This window comes from Lontra canadensis, unplaced genomic scaffold (assembly GCF_010015895.1).
Source record: "Lontra canadensis isolate GAN:19392208 unplaced genomic scaffold, GSC_riverotter_1.0 scaffold4, whole genome shotgun sequence".
Classification (NCBI taxonomy): Eukaryota; Metazoa; Chordata; class Mammalia; order Carnivora; family Mustelidae; genus Lontra; species Lontra canadensis.
Window position 1 is genome coordinate 23,801,581 of NW_022630998.1, and position 22,234 is coordinate 23,823,814.

Here is a 22,234-nt window from a genome sequence, read left to right on the forward strand (position 1 = left end):
TCTCTGTCAAATAAATAAATAAAATCTTAAAAAAAAAAAAAATGTTTCACCAAACCCTATTTCCTTTTTGTCCTAGACACTCTGCTACTTGGCATTTCCCGGGCTCTCTTGTAATTAGGTGGAGCATGTGACTGAATTCTGGCCAGCAGACCATATGGGAAATGAAGTATGCTCCTCACAGTCTGGCCATCAGCTTCCCACAGAACATTCCACATTCCATGTTTTCTCATTTTCTGGGTGACTAGTGAGGACTCCAGGACCCAGAGGAGGATAGAATGGGAAAAGGAAAGAGTCCGGTACCTGAAATGTCAGATGGAGATGAGGTGTCCATAAGACCCCACGAGGAACACAGGTGTAGGACTCTTACACGAAGAAGAAATAAACCCCGTATTATGTTAAGGATGTAGGCTTTAGGAGTTCTTAGTTAATGGTAGTCAGGCTCCCCACATAATACAGACCAGAAGTGCCCTCCTAATTATCTGCAGTTGGCCAATTTTAGTAAGTCCAATTTAAAAGAGGTTTTATTAACCCGACATAAAGAGAGAAAGACATTCAATACTTCGATTTACCTGTACCATTTAGTTTCTACACAAGATCCTTATTAAGAGACTTTGTTCAACTGAATTGCATATACTGACTCTGAAGCAAAGTCCAGACAGACAGACAATTAAATATCTAATACAAAGCTGTTTTTTTTTTTTTTTCCCATGAGATTTTGTGCTGGTGCCAAGAGCAGAGATTTATTTTTTTATTTTTACTTTTTAAAAGATTTTATTTATTGGGGCGCCTGGGTGGCTCAGTGGGTTAAAGCCTCTGCCTTCGGCTCAGGTCGTGATCTCGGGGTCCTGGGATCGAGCCCCACATTGGGCTCTCTGCTCAGCAGGGAGCCTGCTTCCTCCTCTCTCTCTGCCTGCCTCTCTGCCTACTTGTGATCTCTGTCTGTCAAATGAATAAATAAAATCTTAAAAAAAAATATTTTATTTATTTATTTGAGAGAGAGAGAGAGACAGAGTGAGAGAGAGCATGAGAGGGGAGAAGGTCAGAGGGAGAAACAGACTCCCCATGGAGCTGGGAGTGCAATTCAGGACTCGATTTCGGAACTCCAGGATCATGACTTGAGCCGAAGGCTCATTTAACCAACTGAGCCACTCAGGCGCCCAAGAGCAGAGATTTAGAACCAACTAATATTTATTGAGCTTCTATCATACGTCAGTTCTGACATATACTCTATCTCATTTAAGCCTCACGGAAACTCTAAGGATCTGGGGGCTATCTCTATGCACATATTTGGAGAAGAGGAGCCTCCTCTTTGCTTCAAATGTTCTGACTCCACACCCAGTGTTGTTCATACCCCTCCTCAGAGAAGAGAAATAGAAAATAAGAAGCAAACAAAGTGAGATAGGAGAAATCCACTATAAACTCAGGATCCATAGATAAGTCCTTCCTTTTTTCTTCCACAGATACTGACATTTGAGTTGAGGTATCCCAAGCAGATTTCTTGAGCCTCTACTGGGGCCAGTGCTTTGGTATACTTAACCATATTGCCCTTGGGAACAGCTCATTCATTTGACAGGTTTACACTAACAATCTTTCCTCAATATCCTATAGTTCTAAATCTAATGTTTCATCAGATAATGCTAACAAAATGTCCACTGTATGCACAGTACTGTGTATCTCAGATACATGTTAAAAGATAAATTCTGTGTTATCAAGAGCCTCTGGCAGTAAGAAACACAGACTATCGAAGAAGGAGCCACAAAGGGCTGAGCAACAAGGCACTCCTGATACTACAATGATTAAAAATAGCGACGGACACCTACTGAGTGTAAAGCCCAGGCTTTACAGATAGCAACTCATGTCCTTGTCACAAGGCTTATGAGAAATAACACAGGCTCCCTCTTACCACTTTGACATCACAAGACAAATTTGAAGTTAATTGGAAGTTGAAGAAGATATCAGTTCCCAGACCAAGAATGCACTAAAGTCGATGACAGCAGTTCAGAGAAAATGAATAAACAAAACTTACTTATGAATAGCAATGTAACTTCATTTTCCCTGACACTGAGAGAAGCTTGTAAATATACAGTCTAATGCCTGAGTCCAGAAGTGTGACCAAGTTAAAAGCAACAACATTATCTTAAGGTTTTCCCATTGAAGATTTGACCAAAATCCTGAACCTTTTATCTAACCTCAAAAGCTAACAGAGACACATTATAAAAATTAAATTATATATTTATACAGATTAAGATACTTTTCACATATGCAAAGAAAAAAGTATTGTTGGAAATACAACAAAATATTAATGATGTCTGTATCTCAGATGAATAATATAATGGATACTTTTAACTCTCTTCTTTATATTCATAGTTTTATGTTTCCCAGACTTTCCATTTTGCTGAGCAAACATTCACAGCCACTCTCCTGTGAATCTACCAGTCCTTACAAACACTTCTGCTTATTCCTTCCCCAAGAGAGCCTCACTAGGTTATAGCAGAAATGTGTCCTGTCCCTCTTATGGTTCCCATTCTCTAATGAAATTGAAATTTCAATAATCAAGCCATTAGGCAATTATTAGTGTTTATTTAAATTCTGGAGCATCTGGGATGCCCAGCCCTAACAGGCTAGCTGTAGGTCTAGCCTTGTATCCACAGAACAATAAAGACAATGAGAATTAGCGCAAACAGTTTATTATGTAAAATGATCTATGATGAATCACTGATTACCTACAAGTGATCAAATAAAGAGAATGGTGCCTATAGAGCCAGAAAAGTTGTGTATATTGGAATTACCTACATGTATTTATGATTATTTCATCTTGGAATTTCCTTTGAAAAATCGTCTTAAAAATTATGACATAAAATCATTGTGTATAATTATGACATAGTTTTAACCATTCATTTTAAATTTAAGATGTAGAAGTCATTTGTACTAGCCACCCAGCATAAATGATTGGTTAAGTTTTTTTTTTCTCTTCCTCTGCAGTTAAAGTGATAATAATAATCAGCTTCCCTCTTGTAAGTCTTGGAAGGAGACAGCCAGTGGGAAGGAAGAGAGAAGAAAGGAGAAATACAAACACTTTAGCTGGGGTGACTGTGGTTTTTTGTCCAATATAAGTCAAGAGAGAGTACCAGAAGGGTGTAACACTTAGATCCATGACAGAATCTTGCCTTGTGATCAGGATAGGGGTCTGGAGGCAAGATAGGCTGAGAACAGAACATATGGACAAAAAGCAGCTCTTGGTCTATGTCATCTAATAAAAAGAATTTGTTCCCCCTTATAATTACCTGATGTAAGAATACTCATCACTGTCAAACACAGATGAGAGGACCAGCCATTAATTCAATAGTCAGCTCTAAGGACTCCTGAGCAGAGAATCGTAAGTGAGGGGTAACAGTTTTTTAAAAAATGAAAGACATCTTTCTTCTAAAGATTACAAAAAAAAAAAAAAAAAAAATTAGCCCAAGGGAAGGCACCCTCCCACCCATATATGTAACTTACAGTCTTTTCTTCAAATCCAAATACTCCAAATGGGGAATCATTTTGTGGAATAACAACAGTTAGCACAACATCATCACCAAGCCTGCCACCTCCAGCCACTCTGATTAAGGAAATATTGAATGTCTCCATGAGTTCAAGCTCAGCATCATCAATTATGGTAATCTCTATCATTGCAGTAACCTATAAAAGAAACAAAGAAGAAGGGAAAAAGGGAGGGAGAATAAGGGGGGAGGGAGGATAAAAGGCAAGGAAGATATAATAGCAATTTTTGATCATATATAAATAAACTTATTTAACAGAAACATAGTACAAAAAAGTATATTCTGTACTGTTATGTTTATAATACTATTTTAAAGTTATAGAGTATTTCAAAGTCAGAAATTTATATTCTATTATTTTCAAGATAAAGGACATTACATATGTAATAAAATATAGTGTTATTTATGTATATAAAAACCAGTGAAGCCTGATTCTTGAATAAAAATATTTAAAATGCCATATAGGCTGTAATAACAATTACACAAACATAAACCGTAGAAATTATCGTTGTCTTCGGCAGTTAGAATGAATCCCTCTGGTTTCAAATATTACTCTTATAATGTAAAAGAAAGGAAGGAAGAAAACCCAAATTTGCTCTTCTTACATGTTTATGATCAGAATGTCATTCATTTGTCTGAGTCAATCTTAAACATTTTTATAACTTATAAATAAGTAAAACCTGGCCCAGCTTGTGATTTCATTGTTGGTCATAAAAATATTCCAGTTGTGGGGTGCCTGGGTGGCTCAGTTGGTTAGGCATCTGCTTTTGGCTCAAGTCACGATCTCAGTGTCCTGGGATCCAGCCCCATATCAAGCTCCCTACTCAGTGTGGAGTCGGCTTTTCTCCCTCTTCCCCTGCCCTTCCCCTGCTCATGCTCGCTCACGCACACGCGCTCTCTCAATTAAATAAAGAAATCTTTAAAAAAATATTCCAGGGGCATCTGGGTGGCTCAGTGGGTTAAGCCTCTGCCTTTGGCTCAGGTCATGATCTCAGGGTCCTGGGATCGAGCTCCGCATCGGGCTCTCTGCACAGCGGGGAGCCTGCTTTCCCCTCTCTCTCTGCCTCTCTGCCTACTTGTGATCTCTCTCTCTCTGTCAAATAAATAAATAAAAATTTTTAAAAAATATTCCAGTTGTATCTTCACATTTAAAATCTTCTCTGTATCTCAGAGGGAAATTCCAGTTTTTTGACAAAAATGTTTACCAGAAAAAGAAGTTTTTCTACCTAAATCTACCTAAAACCTTTAATAAAAGAGCAAAGTGAGAAATCTGGATTTATACTCACAGGCAGAAACTTGAACAAAATCAAATGTTGAAGTGGAAGCTTATTAAAATGTCTGCACCTCAACTCTATACTGTAAAATACAGAACACCTTCCCTACAGAATGTTAACTTGAAGAATGATGATGATCTTAAGACGCTGTTAAATAAGAGGACTTCAACCTTATACACAAAATAAAATGCTGGTAATATAAGTAAAGGTGGAAGGATATTTCAATGAAAAATCAATGTATTTGTTTCTACTTTGAGTATAAAAATCTGTATTTCCCCCTCCTTTTAGTAAGAAATGTTTTAAAGTTCTAAATTTGTTAAGAACTCATGATTTCAAATATTAACAATATAGACCATTATGTGTAGGAAAGTATAGATCTGTATGTTTATTTTTCAGCAGTAACTAATAAGCTGATGCGTAATGTACAAATTTGTCTTGGCAAAATCAGACTTTGTGTGGGTGGATACTGCCATTTGAGGCTATTAACATTTTCATGGTTGTTCACAAGCTTTTTCCATTTATTTCCATTGATTTACATTTTTTAAAATTTTATAAAATTTTATGGAAACCTTATACTTACATATTACAAAATGCCCAGTTTGCAACACTTATAACTCTTAGAGAATACTTAGAGAACTCTTAGAGAATCTAAAACATTGCTTTTCAGTTTTTCCAGTTTTAATTATTTTGTCTCTTTTCTGTCATTTTAAAAAGTCTTATTTTATTATAATGAAAAATTTGGGATATTAAAAGTAATAATGTGCATACTTTTAATGCAAACCCTAAGTAAATAAATATCTGTACTGATAAGCATTAAGAAATAGATAGGGATGCCTGGGTGGCTCAGTCGGTTAAGTGTCTGCTTTAGGCTCAGGTCATGACCCCAGGGTCCTAGCATCGAGTCCCACTTGGGACTCCATGCTCAGTGGGGAGCCTGTTTCTCCATCTTCTTCCAAACCCTGCTTACACGTGCTCCCTCTCTCTCTCTCTTACATAAATAAATAAAATATTTTTTAAAAAAGAAATAGAATAAATTAACCTAAAGTTCATAGGAATATTGAAGTTCATCAGGCCCTTTTTAAAATATTCTTAGGTACTTCTAAGTCATTCATTATCCTCCTTTAACTTCTGCTTAAAATAGGATCAGGTGGGGGAGTTCAGAAATCTTGCCTCTTTGTGTTCTCTTCCTATGTCCATTAATAAATCATAACATGTTAACTAATAATAATTCTGTTTGGCTTGATATACAAAGTATAATACATTTAGCAGTCACTAATATACATTTATTTAGTGGATATCTATAAAATGTTTGAGGTATAACCAAAAATCACTAGTATGTTTAGGATTAGCATACCTGTTTATCTGCAAATTCAAGAATCCCATGAGATGGCTTAAAGTCTTCCAGGTCAGCCGTGTCCACTGTTGCTTTCCAATAAACATTGACCGCCCCAAAGCTTCCAGCCAGCCGGACTACAGGAACCTGAAGAACATTCAGGGGTGGAGGCACCTCATAGGCAGTAATGACTCCATCAATATCCTTTAAGTAAAGAACATAAGTTAAAACACCAGACAAAACAAACTTCTTATATGTCATAACTTTCTAAATTTATTATTTCTTCTTCTATTTCACCCTTCAAAATAGAAACCAATATCAGATATAAATATACATAATAGGTGTCCACAATCCTTACATTTTTAAAAAGCTTTTAAACTTCTTTATTCATTTAAGTAATCTCTACACTCAACATCTACGACCTTGAGATCAAGAGTCACACACTCTTCTAACTGAGACAGGCACCTCTAGAACACTTTGGTTTAAATTTAATGAAAATAAACTTGCTTGATCCATCGGTCTAACAAAAAGAGAACTAAGAAGTCTATAAGACAAATTTTAAGACACGTATTTAATAAATATCTAGAAGCAAAGCCAATTATTTTGTGGAAAATATATGACATTGGCCAAATCAGCAGGTAGAAGCTTCTGTATTACTATAAATACATTAAAGTTTATCTCACTGTGGTAACATGAAACTTAAAAATTCCTCTGGGATCATCATTTTCTTCAATCATTATTTCAACTATTTCTATCCCAGGCCTCCGCACACTTGGCTGTCCTGCGGAGAAGTCAGAATTCACCAGGTACACATCAGTGATGTTGACAATAAATCCTTCCTCCAACTCGGGAACATTATCCTGGGGTGGGGGGTGCGGGGGGGGGGGAGAACAGGAGAGAGATTATGTTCTATTTTTAAAAATACATTGAATTTACCTTGGAAACCCAGTACTTTTCAGTGAGAAATAAAGGACGGCCCACAGGAATGGGTAGCTCTTTCACAGACACAAGAAAGATTCCTTTTTATATTTTAATACATTCCCACTGACAACTTCAGACTCTTAGGGGATAGTCAAAGCTTACTGGCAAGTTTTTAATTGAAGCCAAATACTCATTAACAAGTAAAATAATTTTTAAAAATCCATCACACAATTATGATCATATACGATCCAATATGTTTTATGTATATAGTACCCTCAAATTTAGAAGAAATGGTAAATTCTACATACGTCTTAAAAGTGAAAGCTCTAGGCTTACAAATCTAGATACTATCCTATATTTTAATTAACTTTTTAAAAACTGTTACTTTATTTCTGGATAGGTAATAAAAAATTTCAAAAGGTAACACAAATACATAATGAACAGGAAAAGAAACTTCTGTTTTGTTCCATCTCTCATGTCTTTCCCAGAATGTCCTTTCCAGAAGCCACTGTTATCCACTATCACTAATACCACTATTAGTAGCACTAATGTTACTATGCAACATTATCTTTACCTAATAATATATGATATATTTATTTTAATACAGTCATATATAGTATAATAATATATACAACATTTAGTTATTATGCAATACTATAAATAACACTATTAACTACTCTCAGTTTCTTATGAGTCATTACATATATACACTTTTCTCCTTATATTCATGAGAGAGCACTAAAACCAGATCTAAACCCCCTGAAGCATAATCTTCATTTGAGTAATTTTATCATGATATGAAAATACTGCCCTATCAAACCAACAATAAAAATAGCCAGATTAATTTGGGCATTTTATTCATTTGTTTATTAGTTTAAAACTAACCAACCAACAAAACAGTGGATCCCACTAAATCCCAATTCAAGGCTTCAAAGGTCATTTGAACAATATTCCAGTTAAAGTATTCACAATTTTACATTAAAAGCAACCTTTTTAAAGATTTTTATCTCTAAGAGGATCATATTTTTCTTTTTTTAATCACGTTTTTATCTTTAAGTATGTTTCCTTTATCTTACATCATATTCATTGCAGCTTAAACTTACCGACAAAATGGCAACTTTGATGTAAGTTTCTTTTATGTTTTCTTTCATCATTACTATTGTTTCTTGTAGCACATAATCTTCACTCTCAGTAGCTTGATTATCGACATGCAATAAGAAATTCGGTTTAGCTATCAAATGAATGCCAATGGCCCCAAACAGTCCTTTATTTCGAACAATTGGTAACTGAAGAATGGTGATGTTCTCTGCGAGAAAGACATGCCTCAAGTAAACAAGATTTTCTATTTGTAGTTGATACCATTCAAAGAATTTCAGGTGAAATATTCTGCACTATCCCAATGTATACTCCCCCAACCAAGAAGTATTTTGTGCTTTTCTTCCCTCTGTCTGCAAAGTTGTGCTGTATTTAGTACATTATATCCCAGTTCTAAATCCTCACTTCAGGTTCTCTAATGCACCCTCCTACTTTATATATAACATGAGCTTTAAGGAAAATTGCTGGAAATCTTAGGAAAGTACTTATGTGCAGATTGACAACTAATTACAAATGCTAAGAAGATTTTGAAAATAAAAAATTATGGGGCGCCTGGATGGTTCAGTGGGTTAAGCGTCTGACTCTGGGTTTCAGCCCAGGTCATGATCTCACAGTTGTGGTGACCAAGTCCTGCATCTGGCTCTACATTCAGCACCGGAGTCTGCTTGTCCCTCCGCACTCTTTCTCTCATAAATAAATAAATGCATAAAATCTTTAAAAAATGAAAACTTACACAAAGTCATCATTTAATAACTTAATCATTAGAAGAGTAATTTTCTTTTACTGAGGTCTGCCACAAGGATCAAAGGCTGTCATAGCATCATTTTTTTAATTTCATTTTTTAGATTTTTAAATTAAATTTGCTAAACAAATGGCCAAAAAAATGCTTTTCTCTCTTCCCCACTGGTCTGTGAGGTTCTAATAACCTAAGACTGTGTCTCTTTGTTTCCAGAAAACACAGCACAATTTGTGGCACTTACTACCTGCTTCAAAATGTTGGTTGAATGAATAAATGAACAAATTTTAAGTCTAGAGGCTCCTTTTCCCACATATACAGACATATAAAGGCCCAGGTGCATAATTATATGTCATTTTTCCCATCAACTATTTAAGTGAATGGTCTCTGAAAGACATCATGTTACTGTCTGAAAATTTCAGAGGCTTCACATTGCGTATTTTAAATAAATACATACATGCTCAAGTATATTTGTTCAAAAAAGTTAAATGGCCTTTAATCTATTAATCCTAAATCTGAAATGAACAGTTATTTAGGCAAAGATCTCGGCACTAAGCTTAAAGGAAATAGGGACGGGTTACTTAAACTTCACAGAAAAATTACTCAAATTACAGCTTTAAGCTTAACAATTAATACCCTGAGTACCAAATGCAACTCACTGTGTTGCTTATTGTTGCCTATAACTGATGAAAATCTACATAGAGGAATCTGAGAAGGGAAAGAGAATAGATAAATAAACGATGACAAAGGGAAAGTAAAATAAAAACCTGTCACCCTTTAGTGCAATGACTTACTAAAATATTAGTATTTCTATTATGATCATAACACCTCAAAAGAATACAAGCATTTCTTACAGCACTATTGATGGGTGATTACATGATCATAAAATTTAATAAACAAAAAATAAAAATGATTGAGTATGATCTGTCAAACTAAAAAAATATATAAATATATAAAAGGGATTTATAGTCCTAGTAAACATTACAATTAAATTACCAATAAAACTTACTAGAACCTGAAAAATATTTAACAACACTTACCTTTAGGCTCTGTAACTCTAATGAACAGAAACTCAGGGTGCCAACCCACCAAGCCATGAGGTGAATCATTGGGCAGAATTGTTATCACAGATTTGTTTCTTTTCTGATCAATGGCAGCATCTTTTAATGGGTCCTCTACCCCTTCTGTGGTAATCCGAACAAGTGCTATGCTCACAATCTCTGATAACTCTGGTACATCATCAGCAAGAACAGTCAGAGTGATTGTAGACAGTGCCTGGCCTTCAGAAAATGAAATCTAAAATTTTAAAGAAAGAAGATTTTACTTATTTTGTAATTATCACTGTGCAATAAGAACATCAAAAGAGGGGTGCCTGGGTGACTCAGTGGGCTAAAGCCTCTAACTTCAGCTCAGATTATGATCTCAGGGGCCTGGGATCGAGCCCGGCAGGGAGCCTGCTTCCTCCTCTCTCTCTGCCTGCCTCTCTGACTACTTGTGATCTCTGTCAACTAAATAAATAAAATCTTAAAAAAAAAAGAACATCAAAAGATTAAAATTTTCTTTCAATACTGACCACAACTTAAGTAACAAGAGGGAATGAAGCAACACAATATAATTCTACAAATCAGTTAACTGTTTTGCGTATTAAAAATGGAAGATTGTTAGGAAAAAAGAAAAAAAGTAAACCATTACAGAAACATAACCCGATAAAACACATAGCCAAATTGTCACATCCTGAAGCCCACATTCTATTAAAATACAGAGTACATAGTCTCTCTGGGAGTCCAAGTCCTGGATACCATATTTTTAAAAAAAATCTATAAAGATAAAAGAAGGTGGCATACTAGTTTAAACATTTTTCTCTACAAAAATTTTGCCAGGATGGCAATTTCCTTTGGTTAAACGCTGAACAGATGTATAATTTAAGAATGAATCAACCAAAATAGAGGTAGAGAGAGAAAGATAAAAAGAGAGACAAATCAAACATCTCTCTCCTCCTGTTGTGTCTCTATTGCCTAGAGTAAAATCCACATTTGCTAAAAGGCGTCTGAAATCCTTTCTCACAGGGTTTCCGTCTGCTCCTTGAAGTCATTTCCAATCACCCTCTGCCTCATACCATAATCTCTAGCAACCTGGCTACAAACTACAATCATTCAAACTAGCATTCCAGGTCCATTTTGTTGACACTCATTTCTCCACCTAAAGAAGGCACTTGAGGATATAAACTCAAGAGCTTTATTAATAAAATCAGGAGTCACAAAACTACTACTCTGTGGCCAAATCCTTTTCATCGAGTTTTTCTGGAATACAGCCAAGTTCATCCAATTACGTACTGTCCAACACTTTATTGTGCTACAAAGGCAAAGCTGAGTATCTAGGAAAGAGCCATAATAGTGCACAGGTCTAAAATACTCACTCACTGGCCCTTTAGAGAAAAAGTTTGCTGACTCTTGAACGTAATAATTAATTCTCCCAAATATGGTCTACACTTAAGATACTATTATGCATTTAAATAGAAATCATTTTAATCATGTTTATATAAGAAAGATTAATTGGGAAAATATAATTCAGAACATACAGAACCTGATAGATACAACTTACATAGCTGAATATATAGTTTAGGTGACTTGTGTAAAGTAAACATTTAAAGCAATAAAATTTGCCATAACATTTTTAAGACACTGAAGCTCTTATCTCCTTTCAAATGTTAAAGAAACCTAGAAATGGTGGACCATAACATTCATCCATCTTTTTCTGAGAGAATTTCATGAGCGGTCTTTTAAAGGAACTCTTCAGAGAAGCATTTGGGGAAAATATGTGGATAAATCTATGAAACCCAAGATGAGTCTAAAGGACCAACCATCTTCCAATTAGAAACTAAAGGTACTTTAAACTCTCTTTGCAAGTCATTAACTTCTCTGACCCAGTCTGATTCCATTCTTCAACCTGTGTCCCAATTTTATACTATTTTCCAATAGTACACAAAGTGATCCTCTGCCCAGATCCCTTCTTGGGACTGATGCACTCATCCCTAGCTGGCAGGAATGACAGCTTTTGTGTTTCTCACTGGGAACTGCCTTTAGCTGCAGTAAACTGTCACTTAAGGTTATGCCCCACTTAGAAGGCAGTATGAAGTCCAGGATGGCTAAGATGGGGATGCAGAATCTCATCCTCCTTTCTCCAACTGGAAACAACTCCAAAGGACCAGCTCAGCTCAAGAACTTCCATTACAGACTCAATCCCAGGCGCAGCTCCCAGGGATCAACTTCCCCCTCTGCACATTCCTAACTTCCTTATTTCCTTATAGATGTGTCTCCTCAGGAATCCACCCCCAACTCTCCATCTCAGAGTCCCGTCTATAGGAAACTCAACCTACATCACTCAACAATTCTGATCTGCTTTTTCATATGTACAACTATCCTACATAGATTTGTTCCCTGTTTACTGCCTCCATTTTACCCAGATCTTGAAACCACAATTCCATCTCCAGTTTGATTGGTTTTATCTTTCTGACAATGTAAACACAACCCTAATTTGGCAAACCGATGTACTGAACCTAAAAAGGGATTTTTTTTTTTTACAGGTAAGTTTGGCATTATAGGAAAAAAGAACAATAACCACAACATTTAAACTAACCTTAAATTGATTCCCTCTCTGTGGTGATTAGTAGAAATCCAGTGATGACATGGTCAAACTTAAACACTTCATCCATAAGGCAGGGTTTCGTCCCATGCATCAATAGTAACCATAACTTAAAAGTGACTCTCCTATAATTTTATAAATTACATACCACTCCTGAGGTAGGAAATATATCACTAATACTTCCGTCAGCTTCCCACACTATGGTTATACGACCATATGTTCCTTTTAAGCGCTCAACATTCAAGGTTACAAGGCTATCTTGTTCCATTTCTTCCACTTGCTTATATAATGAATTCTGAAAAACACACAGAAAATCACAAGGGATTAGCTGAAATTACCTACATACATATTTCATGTTGTTGTGCATGTGCAAACTTTACAGTACTAAGCAACATGATACAACATGAAAACAACAAAATACAAGTGAAAAACATAGTTTAAAAAACAGTGGGAGATGATGACCATGATATTAATTTGAAAATACACATGTTTGAATAATTTTTTTTAAAGACTTTACTTACTTATTCGACACAGAGAGAGAGAGAGGGAGAGAGTACAAGAAGGAGAAGTAGCAGAGGGTGAGGGAGAAGCAGGCTCCCCAATGAGAAGGGAGCCCATGCAGGGCTCAATCCTATGACTCCGGGATCATGACCTGGGCCGAACACAGAACTTTAACCGACTAAACCACCCAGGCACCCCATGTTTGAAAAACTAAGTTAAAGTAAATTAAAATGTTAATCATTATAGGATTATTTTTACTTTGTTTTCTTATTTCTGTAATTTTCAAATTTCTTCAATGAACATCTTATTTTCACATTCAGAAAGCATATATTTTTTAGAAACCATTACATATAGTATGTAAAGTTTCTAGAAATGAAAGGACATAGAGTCAGGAGATGAGGGAAGCCTTCTTCCCCTGTATAACTTCTGGCAACCCCTCTAGGTTTTGTTTCCTACTTGTAAAATAAGTTTTGATCTACAAGGCCTCTAGAGTCCCACTCAGAGGTAAAGACATCAAGAGAACCAGGGCACTCTTTCTGATCACTCACGAATGTCTTTTAACCTTAAATTTATATCCTCTAAAATGTTCTGCAGGCTGTGCAGTTTCCATTGATGGTGTTTCATCCTCGGCACCTGGTCTTTACAACTATTTTTCCTGCCAGAAATATCCACTGCCCCTCTTCTCATCTAGATTCCATGACCTCTTTCCTCTGTTCCAGACTGATTTCTACCTCTGTGTGAATGGAACTTCTCCTCTAACACTTGCAGCATCTCCTGAGAGCCACTGAATGAAATTTTGCTCAAAATTAATGCTCCAAAGAACCCCTTCTTACAATACCCCTACTTTATCCATAAGCAATAAAGACAGAATATGGAGTATAAAGATTTTTTAAATCTTTCTCAGTAATAGTTTTCTTTTTCTTTTATTTTTTTTAACGATTTTTTACTTATTTATTTGAGAGAGAGATAGCATGAGAGGGCAGAAGATCAGAGGGAGAAGCAGACTCCCCCATGGAGCTGGGAGCCCAATGTGGGACTCGATCCTGGTACTCTAGGATCATGACCTGAGGTGAAGGCAGTTGCTTAACCAACTGAGCCACCCAGCACCCTGGTTTTCTTTTTCTTGTCTTTTTATTATTGTAATCTGAAAAGAAATTCCTCCATTAATTTCTTACAGCTTCTAAAAGCTTCTATTTTAGAATATAGTTTGAGTAGATAGCCTACCCTATGGCAGTGCCTTACACTGCATTTTAATATATTGTTACAAATGTTACATAGTAATAAAATCTTGTGCAAAGCATTCAAACCTTCCTACAGAAAATATGTTGATTTAAAAATATGCATAGGGGGCAGTTGGCTGGCTCAGTTAGTAGAGCATGTAACTCAACCTTGGGGCTTGTGTCTAGCCTCAATTCTACAGCCAGAATGGTTCTTTTAAAATGTGAGTCAGATCAAGTTGCTCTTCCACTCCAACGCTTTCCCTCCAGGGCAAACTTCATGATGGTACTCAGGGGCTCATGCTGGTGTGAGTTCACAGAGTGGCCTCCCTGCTAGCCTTCAAAGGCCGCTCTATCGTTGGCCCTCACCTTGTGTCTGGGAAATTGGGTTTCAGGAGGATTCCCACTGTTCCTGGAACTCACACTGGCTCCCTGTGCCTAAACTGCACACATAGTGTGGTTTATACTCAACACCTATTTTCACTCTGGGAGTCGGGAATTTTGTCATGTGTCAGGCTGAGAGTCCACAGTTAACATCCAGGCACTAGGGTCACTAAGGAGCTTCCCTGGTTGGCAACACCTCTCACATGTTGTCACAATTCATCTCAATGCTGGGGGAATTAAGTGTGTCCTGTGTGGTTCCCATGGTTTCCTCTGAATCTCTACCCCACATGCCTTTTCCTCTTATGATTTTGCTTTGTATCCTCTTTGCTGTAATAAATCATAGTATGAGTATGGTGAAACCCTGAGTCCTCTGGGTCTTCCTAGCAAGTCATAAACCCGTGGGTGCTGCTGGGGAAGCCAGAAACAGAACGCTAGCCCTTCCCCTCTTGGGCCTCATCACTCCCTCCTACACTGACTTCAGCCACAGTGGCCTCCTTGCTGCACCAGACGGGCGAGGCCTCACTTCAGGGCCTTTCCTTTTGTTGACGGCTCCCCCTGCCTTGAATGTTCTTCCCCTCTCCCCTCCAGGCCTTTGTCCTCGGGTCACTTCCATCCATAGTGCTGCCCTCCCTGATAGTCTATGTTTTACTTCCTACACCCAAACTCCACCCCTTGCCCTCACAATCTCCATCTGTCCTCCCTGCCAAACATTTTCCCAGAACACTTATTACCATCACACCGAGTACAGATGTCTCGCACGTCTCTGTCTACTGTCTCCCTTTGCCTCCTCCACAATTTAGGACAATGAGGATAGGGATTTTTACTTTTTTACTTCTTGATATATCTCTAGCATCTGAAACAGTATCTGGTACACAGTAGGTGTCTGTTAAATAACTGCTACATGAATGAATAAATGAATGAACAGATGAATGAGTGCCCTTGTTAGTTCTGGCCAATGAGACCTAAGAAGAGTTTTCCAGAGTCTTTTGGGAAATCTCTTCATCATCCCAAGTGCCACATTTCTTTCTCCCCAAAGACACATAAACAAGAAAGCAATGGCCTAACAATAACACCAGCTCTCAAACAACCAAATGAAGAAGCAACTTTATGCTGGCAAAGTGGAGAAATTGAAAGAATCTGGGTCATGGTGACACAGTAAAGTATCCATCCAACCCCGAAGCCCATCTTCTCTGTGGACATGGTTTTGGTGTTTAAGCCACTTTCAGTTGAGTTTTCCTTACTTGCAGAATATTTCAGAGAACAACGCATGATAACTGCAGTTTTCTTAACTTTAGTTAGGAAATCAAGATAGAGTTGGCCAATAGGGCTAAATGATGCAATAGAGATGAGTGTCCTTTTGCTTATGGGTAAAGGAATAGGAAGTCGGAGCATGGAAATTGACACAGTTCTCTTTCCTCAGGAGAAAGCACCTCCACGTGTACAATGCAGGTATAGTTATAAACATAACCCCCCACACACTCTCTCCCCTTCTCCTTCAATACACAAAGGAAAGTAACATATTTGTAGGGGATATACACATAACAAAACATAGTATATAATCTATTCAGAATCTGCTTCATCATTACCCCCTAGAGATGAGGCTAATAGTGGAGCCAAACTCCAGGACCAAGGTCAACTGGTAATGTTTCAAATTCAATCTTGTAAGAGGAATCAGTATAATAAAAAAGTTTAGGACAAGTTGATTCAGAGGTTTCAGTGTGTAGGAATATAAATTATAAGACATCAGGAAAGTTCACCATAAAATGCAGAGTTGGGGGGTGAAATGGGGAAAGAGAAAGGCAAAAGGATAAAGATACTCAAAGTAGGACTGCCTGCTGACAACTGATATATAAATACAATGAATAGGGGCATCTAGATGGCACAGTTGGTCAAAAGTCTGACTCTTGGTTTCAGCTCAGGTCATGATCTCAGGTCAAGAGATCGAACCCCACATCGGGCTCTGTGCTCAGCAAGGAGTCTGCTTGAGATTCTCTTTCCTCCTCCCTCTCTCTCTGCCCTTTGCCCCACTCCCATACTCTCCCTCTCTCCTAATAAATAAATAAATAAAAGCTTTAAAATAAATAAAGACATTGAATAAATCATTTTGATTTCTAAGTGTGGGACATTTACCTGAGCAAATCCAACGACTCCATAGGCATCATCATTAGACAGAATAGTTATTTTTACGTAACTGTTAATACCAATCTCTGCTCCTCCTTTGGGATTTTTAAGCTGAACTCTAAAGGATTCTTCTTCCTCTGGAACTGAATCATCAAGGATGTTTACCGCTATTACAGCTTCTCTGTCACCAGGTTCAAATATCAGTTCACCTGAACTAGCATAAGAAGTATATCAAATAAGTCAACTGCTACAAATATCAGGTATATACATATACAAAAACATAAAACTCTCAGAACACTGATTAATATTAAACATTTGGAAAAATCATATTTCGTAAATAAAATTATAATATAAATGTTCATAATACTGATAAACTTCATAAAATAGATATAAGAAGTATGGAACATAACAAAATTTCTAGATTATAAATTACTCATATTTTGTATATCTCTGGTCACTAAATAAACACTTAGAAATTAGGTGCCACATAAAACTATGGTGAGCATAAAGACATTTTGTATACAATGTTGAACCTACCTAGGAATAAAGTCAGACTGGCTCGAGATGTAGGCCAGCTCATACATGTGTGAATGGAGAGCTCCCACTAGAGCAATTAAACTCTTGCTTGAATTAAAGGACTTTACTGTAACAGAAGCTGCATCATGAGCAGAAGGGGCTTCCAGAATGAAAGAGAATTGATTCAGCTCTGAATTCCAGCAGTAAAGAGCAGACATAGCTTGGCCAATAAGAAGGATGTGGACTGTGGAAAGGAAAGAAAAGGCAACTACAGTGAAACATGAATATCACTGCACACACTCCCCACCAAGGTACCAAAGCAAAACTTCTCTACACTCAAAGTTCTATTTTGAGTTCTGGATTAACTAAATTTGAGCTGATTTCTGAAAACTGAAATATTATTTGAAATAACTAAATGTAAATAGCAATTTTTTAAATGCTGTGGAGTGACCCAACCAGCCTAACAGTAAACCCACAATCCATGTAATAAATAAGAAACTACTGGATAGTAAAGCCCAAATGGACCGTGGACTCTTATTCATCTTAGTATTTAGGACTCAGTATTTAGTATTTAGCATGGTAGGATATTTTTAAAAGTGAAAAATATGTATAATCCTACAAATAAATGCTTCATTTTTATAATTTCCATTCCTGTCACCATCCATAAGAATTTATGATGAGCATAATTATAAACAGACAAAATACAAAAAAATTCCTAATTATAAAAATTCTTTATAATTATAAACAGACTAAATACAAAAAAATTCTTAATTAAGAAGCTTAATCCTATATTTATATGGCACTTCTTAGGTGTCACTACAAAGCATTCAAATTTATGATTTTAATGCATAATCTATAGAGTTGATCTTCAAAATATACTTAATTTCTCTACATTGATTGTTCATTATTTTATATTTTTCAATATTAATTAGAGAAAGTTATTAATTCTTTTTACTTGATAAATTTTTTTTTTTTAAACTAGGCTCTACACCAAGCATGGAGCCCAGTGTGGGGCTTGAACTCACAAACCTGAGATCAAGACCTGAGCTGAAATCAAGAGTTGGATGCTTAACCAACTGAGCCACAAAGGTGCCTGTTCACTTTATAAATTCTTAAAGGTAGTAATTAGGCCAAAGGATCTGAACAAATCTTTGATCTCAGAGTATATGTTGCCAATGCTTCTTGAAAAGTTGGTAGGAAAAGATGGTCTTAATGATTCAATGCAATGGCAAATATTAGCAAATATGGAAAAATAGCAAATATTATTGGCAAATAATAAATATATATTATATAGCAGGGGAAATTTGGAGTCAGGGAGCTTACTACATTGTATAGGCCACTAAGCAATCTTCAGACTTAAAACTAGGGAGAAGCGTGAGAAACCAACCAGAAACATGCACAAATTCCAGTACCTACAGAAACACATCAGAATATAAAGATATGAACTAAGATGGGTTTGCTTATTAAAACAGCACACAGAACTGGAAACCATGAAAATTTTAGCCTAAAAGGTTACAATGGAGGATCCATATTCCTACTCTAAAATATCAAATATCAAGAATTATTCATCATGTTTACTTATGGTAATTATTTAAGTACCATTGCAGGTTAGTAAATGTTGCATAAAAGTTAAAAATGAAGAAAAATGTTATTAATAAATTTGCTTTTTAAAAATGATCATATATTTTTCATAAAGCTCTGTAAAACCGAAGATACTCAGTGAAGAGCAAATTCTTCAGATGGACCTCAACATCTCCTAAGTTTAAATAATTCTACAGTCTCGATCAATCAATCAATCAATCAATCTACAGTCTCAACCAAAATCATAAAGTGTTCTGAGCATCACTGATTATGTATCTTAATCCTTAGAGATAGACCCTATTCACTTCCTCCCAACCTGAAAAGTATGAGAAGGTAGCAAATAGATAATTAGACATTCAGAGTAGGAAATGCATGGGGTTCAAATCTGCATTTTTGTATGCAGAGAGTGTTTTCTCAGAAAATAGTCATTTGTACCGTTCAAGATCATAGAACTGGGCCAGGAGTTTATAAGGAAAAAAAACCCTTAAGTCTCTACTCTGGGGAACATAATTTTAACCGTTACTGATTATAGAATTGCCTTCCAGTTAACAAAACTATAAACAAACAAACAAAAGTATCCTAAATGGCTGAGATTATTTAAGGAGTGAGTGAACATAGAGAAGTCCCAGGACGGAATGCTAGAGGGAGCATTGCTAGCTCTTAAGAGATCTGGGAGAAGAAACCAGTAACACGGAGGACAGCCAGAGAGGGCTGTGTGGGAAGCAGTGCCCTCAGGATAGGGCAGGATTCCAGTGCAAGGAGATGAGGGGCATTCTGAGAAAAGCTCCAGAGTGTAACTGTTCTGGGGGATGCTGTGGAAGGGTTTGGGGAATTGGGGAGAGAATTGAGTCCCTAGTCTGGAAATTAGGGCTCCTGTGGTCCAGAGCACACACAGACCAGATGGGATGAGTCACTTTCTCCCAAGGGGGCCTGGGCTTCTCATGGTGACTACATAGGGAAGAAGAGAGTGAGGAGTTCCTCCAAACGATTTCCACAGATGATGATTTTCAAAGGTGACGGTTTTGGTGAAGCGGAGAGAGTTGGGAAAAGAAGGAGAAGGGGAAGGAGAAGTGTTCTTCCAGCAGAATTATTAAATGGTTCTTCCTTACAGAAGCTTTCTGGGCCTCCCTTAGACCTGGTCAAGTTTTCTCCATTTTGTGGGCATAGAGCACTTCCTCCTCTGATAGCAGTTACCTGTTTGTAGTTAGAAACTTACTTGTGTTATTATACATCATGTCTCCCTTCCCCATCGCATGTTAAAACCTCCTCAGGGCAGGGGATATACAAGAATTTGTTTACCCTTTTTTCCTCAGGGCCTACTGCTATGCCGGGTAGGTAAGTGGCATTTTAAAAATCTATTAAATAATGAAGGAGAGAAGGAAGAAGGGAAAGATAAGCTTGTATGTCCTTGCAGCCTTTGTCACATTCATTCTTCTTTTTCCATTTAAAGAATTCAGTTTCTACCCAATAATCTCTGTCAAGTCATTAAGCAGAATAAATATATAATCCTCACAGCCATGGCTCCGATCTAATATTTGACATATTCAAAATAAGAAAGTCCTTGAATATTATTTAATGCATAATTTCAGCTTTCAGGGGATCTATAATAAGCCATTCTAAATAATTACTTATAATCTTTTCATGCTTCTACAACCTCAAGTCACAGAAACAAAAGAAATAAAAAGACCTCACAATGGGTCCCTTAACAAGCCTCTGGCAGAATTTTTCATAAATTCTTTTAGAAAGTGTGCCTATTCTATTTCTTTAAAAATCTTTAAAGGGAGTTCTATAACTTCAATTAACAGCCCATTCAGGCAGCACTTGTCATCCTTAAAAACGTTCATTAGGAAACTATTTTGAATTATAATAAGTGACTCAAGTAGATACAGTTAGTCCACTTGAACGCTTGAGGTATAGGAAAAGCAAAAATAATAAAGCCTCAAAATTAAAGGACAAGTAGACACCGACTAAACAAATACATGATGAAAGATACATAATTTATGTAGTAAATCAATTGCTGAGTGAATGATAAGAAAGCCACAGAACTGTATTTCACAGGATAACATCACAGCTTCATGGTCTATCAGAGGCTGACAAATAAAGAGAAGTTATTTATGGAGAGGATGTTCAGAACAGAGATAGACACAGGACACTGACAGCAGAGTGAACCTGGAGTGGAGGGCAGACAATGATGTAACAGTCCAGATGCAAGGAGACCAGGGTCTAGGAGAACATGGTGCAGAGACAGGGCTGAGGAGGGGCAGGGCATATGGAAACAAAGCACATTTAGATAGATAATCCACAAAAAGTGAGAGATCTATAAGATCCGATGCCTGGTCAGCAGTGGAGGCGACAGCAGAAGACAGTGTCTAAGGATTATGGTGCCTGATACAGAAAACTGCAGCCAGGCACCTAGGAGAAAAACAACAAGAACAGACTCCTGCATTTGTGCTAAAGCCTCTACTCTTCACAGTATCATTTACTTTACAGATTTTGGCTTTTATCATTTACTTCATAGATTTTAGATTTTACTTTATAGATTGGAGACATGCATCGATGTTTCCAAAATCTAAACCTCTAACCGATTTCATCAGTACCACGTCTCTAACCAACTGCAAAGGCTGTTATATGGAATCTTGCCTGGGAGGTTGCCAACTGTTTCATCCAGCATATTCTACACACCAAAGCTAGGTGGAGTTATAAAACATGCCTTCGATCATCATTTGCTTTTGAAATGCCTTCAAGGATTTCTCTACCCCAATAATGCTCAGAGTATAGCTCAGAGACACTTTAGGAGGGTCTGTGAAGTTAAAACTATTTTTGTACTAACACTAAGACATTATTAGTCTACACAGTTCTCATTCTTTCATGAACGTTTGTGGGATTTTCTACAGGCTATATGACCAAAAATATTACAGTATGTAGAATACAGATGAAGATATGAGAATCCAGGTGTTGTCAACTAAGCCAGACATTAGAGAAATTCACAAAAACAATAATACCACCCTTCTTACAAAAGTTTCATTTGGAAAACATATTTTTTAAAAATAAAACATGCTATTTTCATCACAGGTGATGAGTTCACTGCTATCATTCTCAATTGAATTAGTAAGTATCTTTAAAATTTCTCCTTTTTAATTTCTAATACAATAAATATCAGTAGATAGAATCTACATGAAATCCTTAAATTTTTAAGAGGATGAAAAGTTTCTAAGGCAAAAATATTTGGGAACCACTGAACCATCCAAACACAGATCAAATCCTGAGCCTGACATTCCAGACTTCCTTGTATGGATGTTAGTGTATGTTTCCAACCTTACCACCACCACATTCTAGGTCAAACCCTCTGTCCCCACCACTCTAGTCTGCTCATTGTG

General features: G+C 36.7%; 1 protein-coding gene across 7 annotated transcripts in view; it reads right to left on the reverse strand.

The window, feature by feature from the left end:
* Window positions 1-22,234, reverse strand: part of ADGRV1 (adhesion G protein-coupled receptor V1) — a 554,175-nt gene that overhangs the window by 358,757 nt on the left and 173,184 nt on the right. For all 7 annotated transcript variants that reach the window (XM_032846581.1, XM_032846569.1, XM_032846573.1 and 4 more), the window contains 8 exons: window positions 17,298-17,520; window positions 16,770-16,974; window positions 12,686-12,832; window positions 9,936-10,191; window positions 8,168-8,370; window positions 6,827-7,003; window positions 6,165-6,347; window positions 3,499-3,678 (listed from right to left, as the gene is read on the reverse strand). In XM_032846581.1, coding sequence (XP_032702472.1) covers window positions 3,499-3,678; window positions 6,165-6,347; window positions 6,827-7,003; window positions 8,168-8,370; window positions 9,936-10,191; window positions 12,686-12,832; window positions 16,770-16,974; window positions 17,298-17,520 — 1,574 coding nt within the window. The remainder of the gene's footprint in view (window positions 1-3,498; window positions 3,679-6,164; window positions 6,348-6,826; window positions 7,004-8,167; window positions 8,371-9,935; window positions 10,192-12,685; window positions 12,833-16,769; window positions 16,975-17,297; window positions 17,521-22,234) is intronic.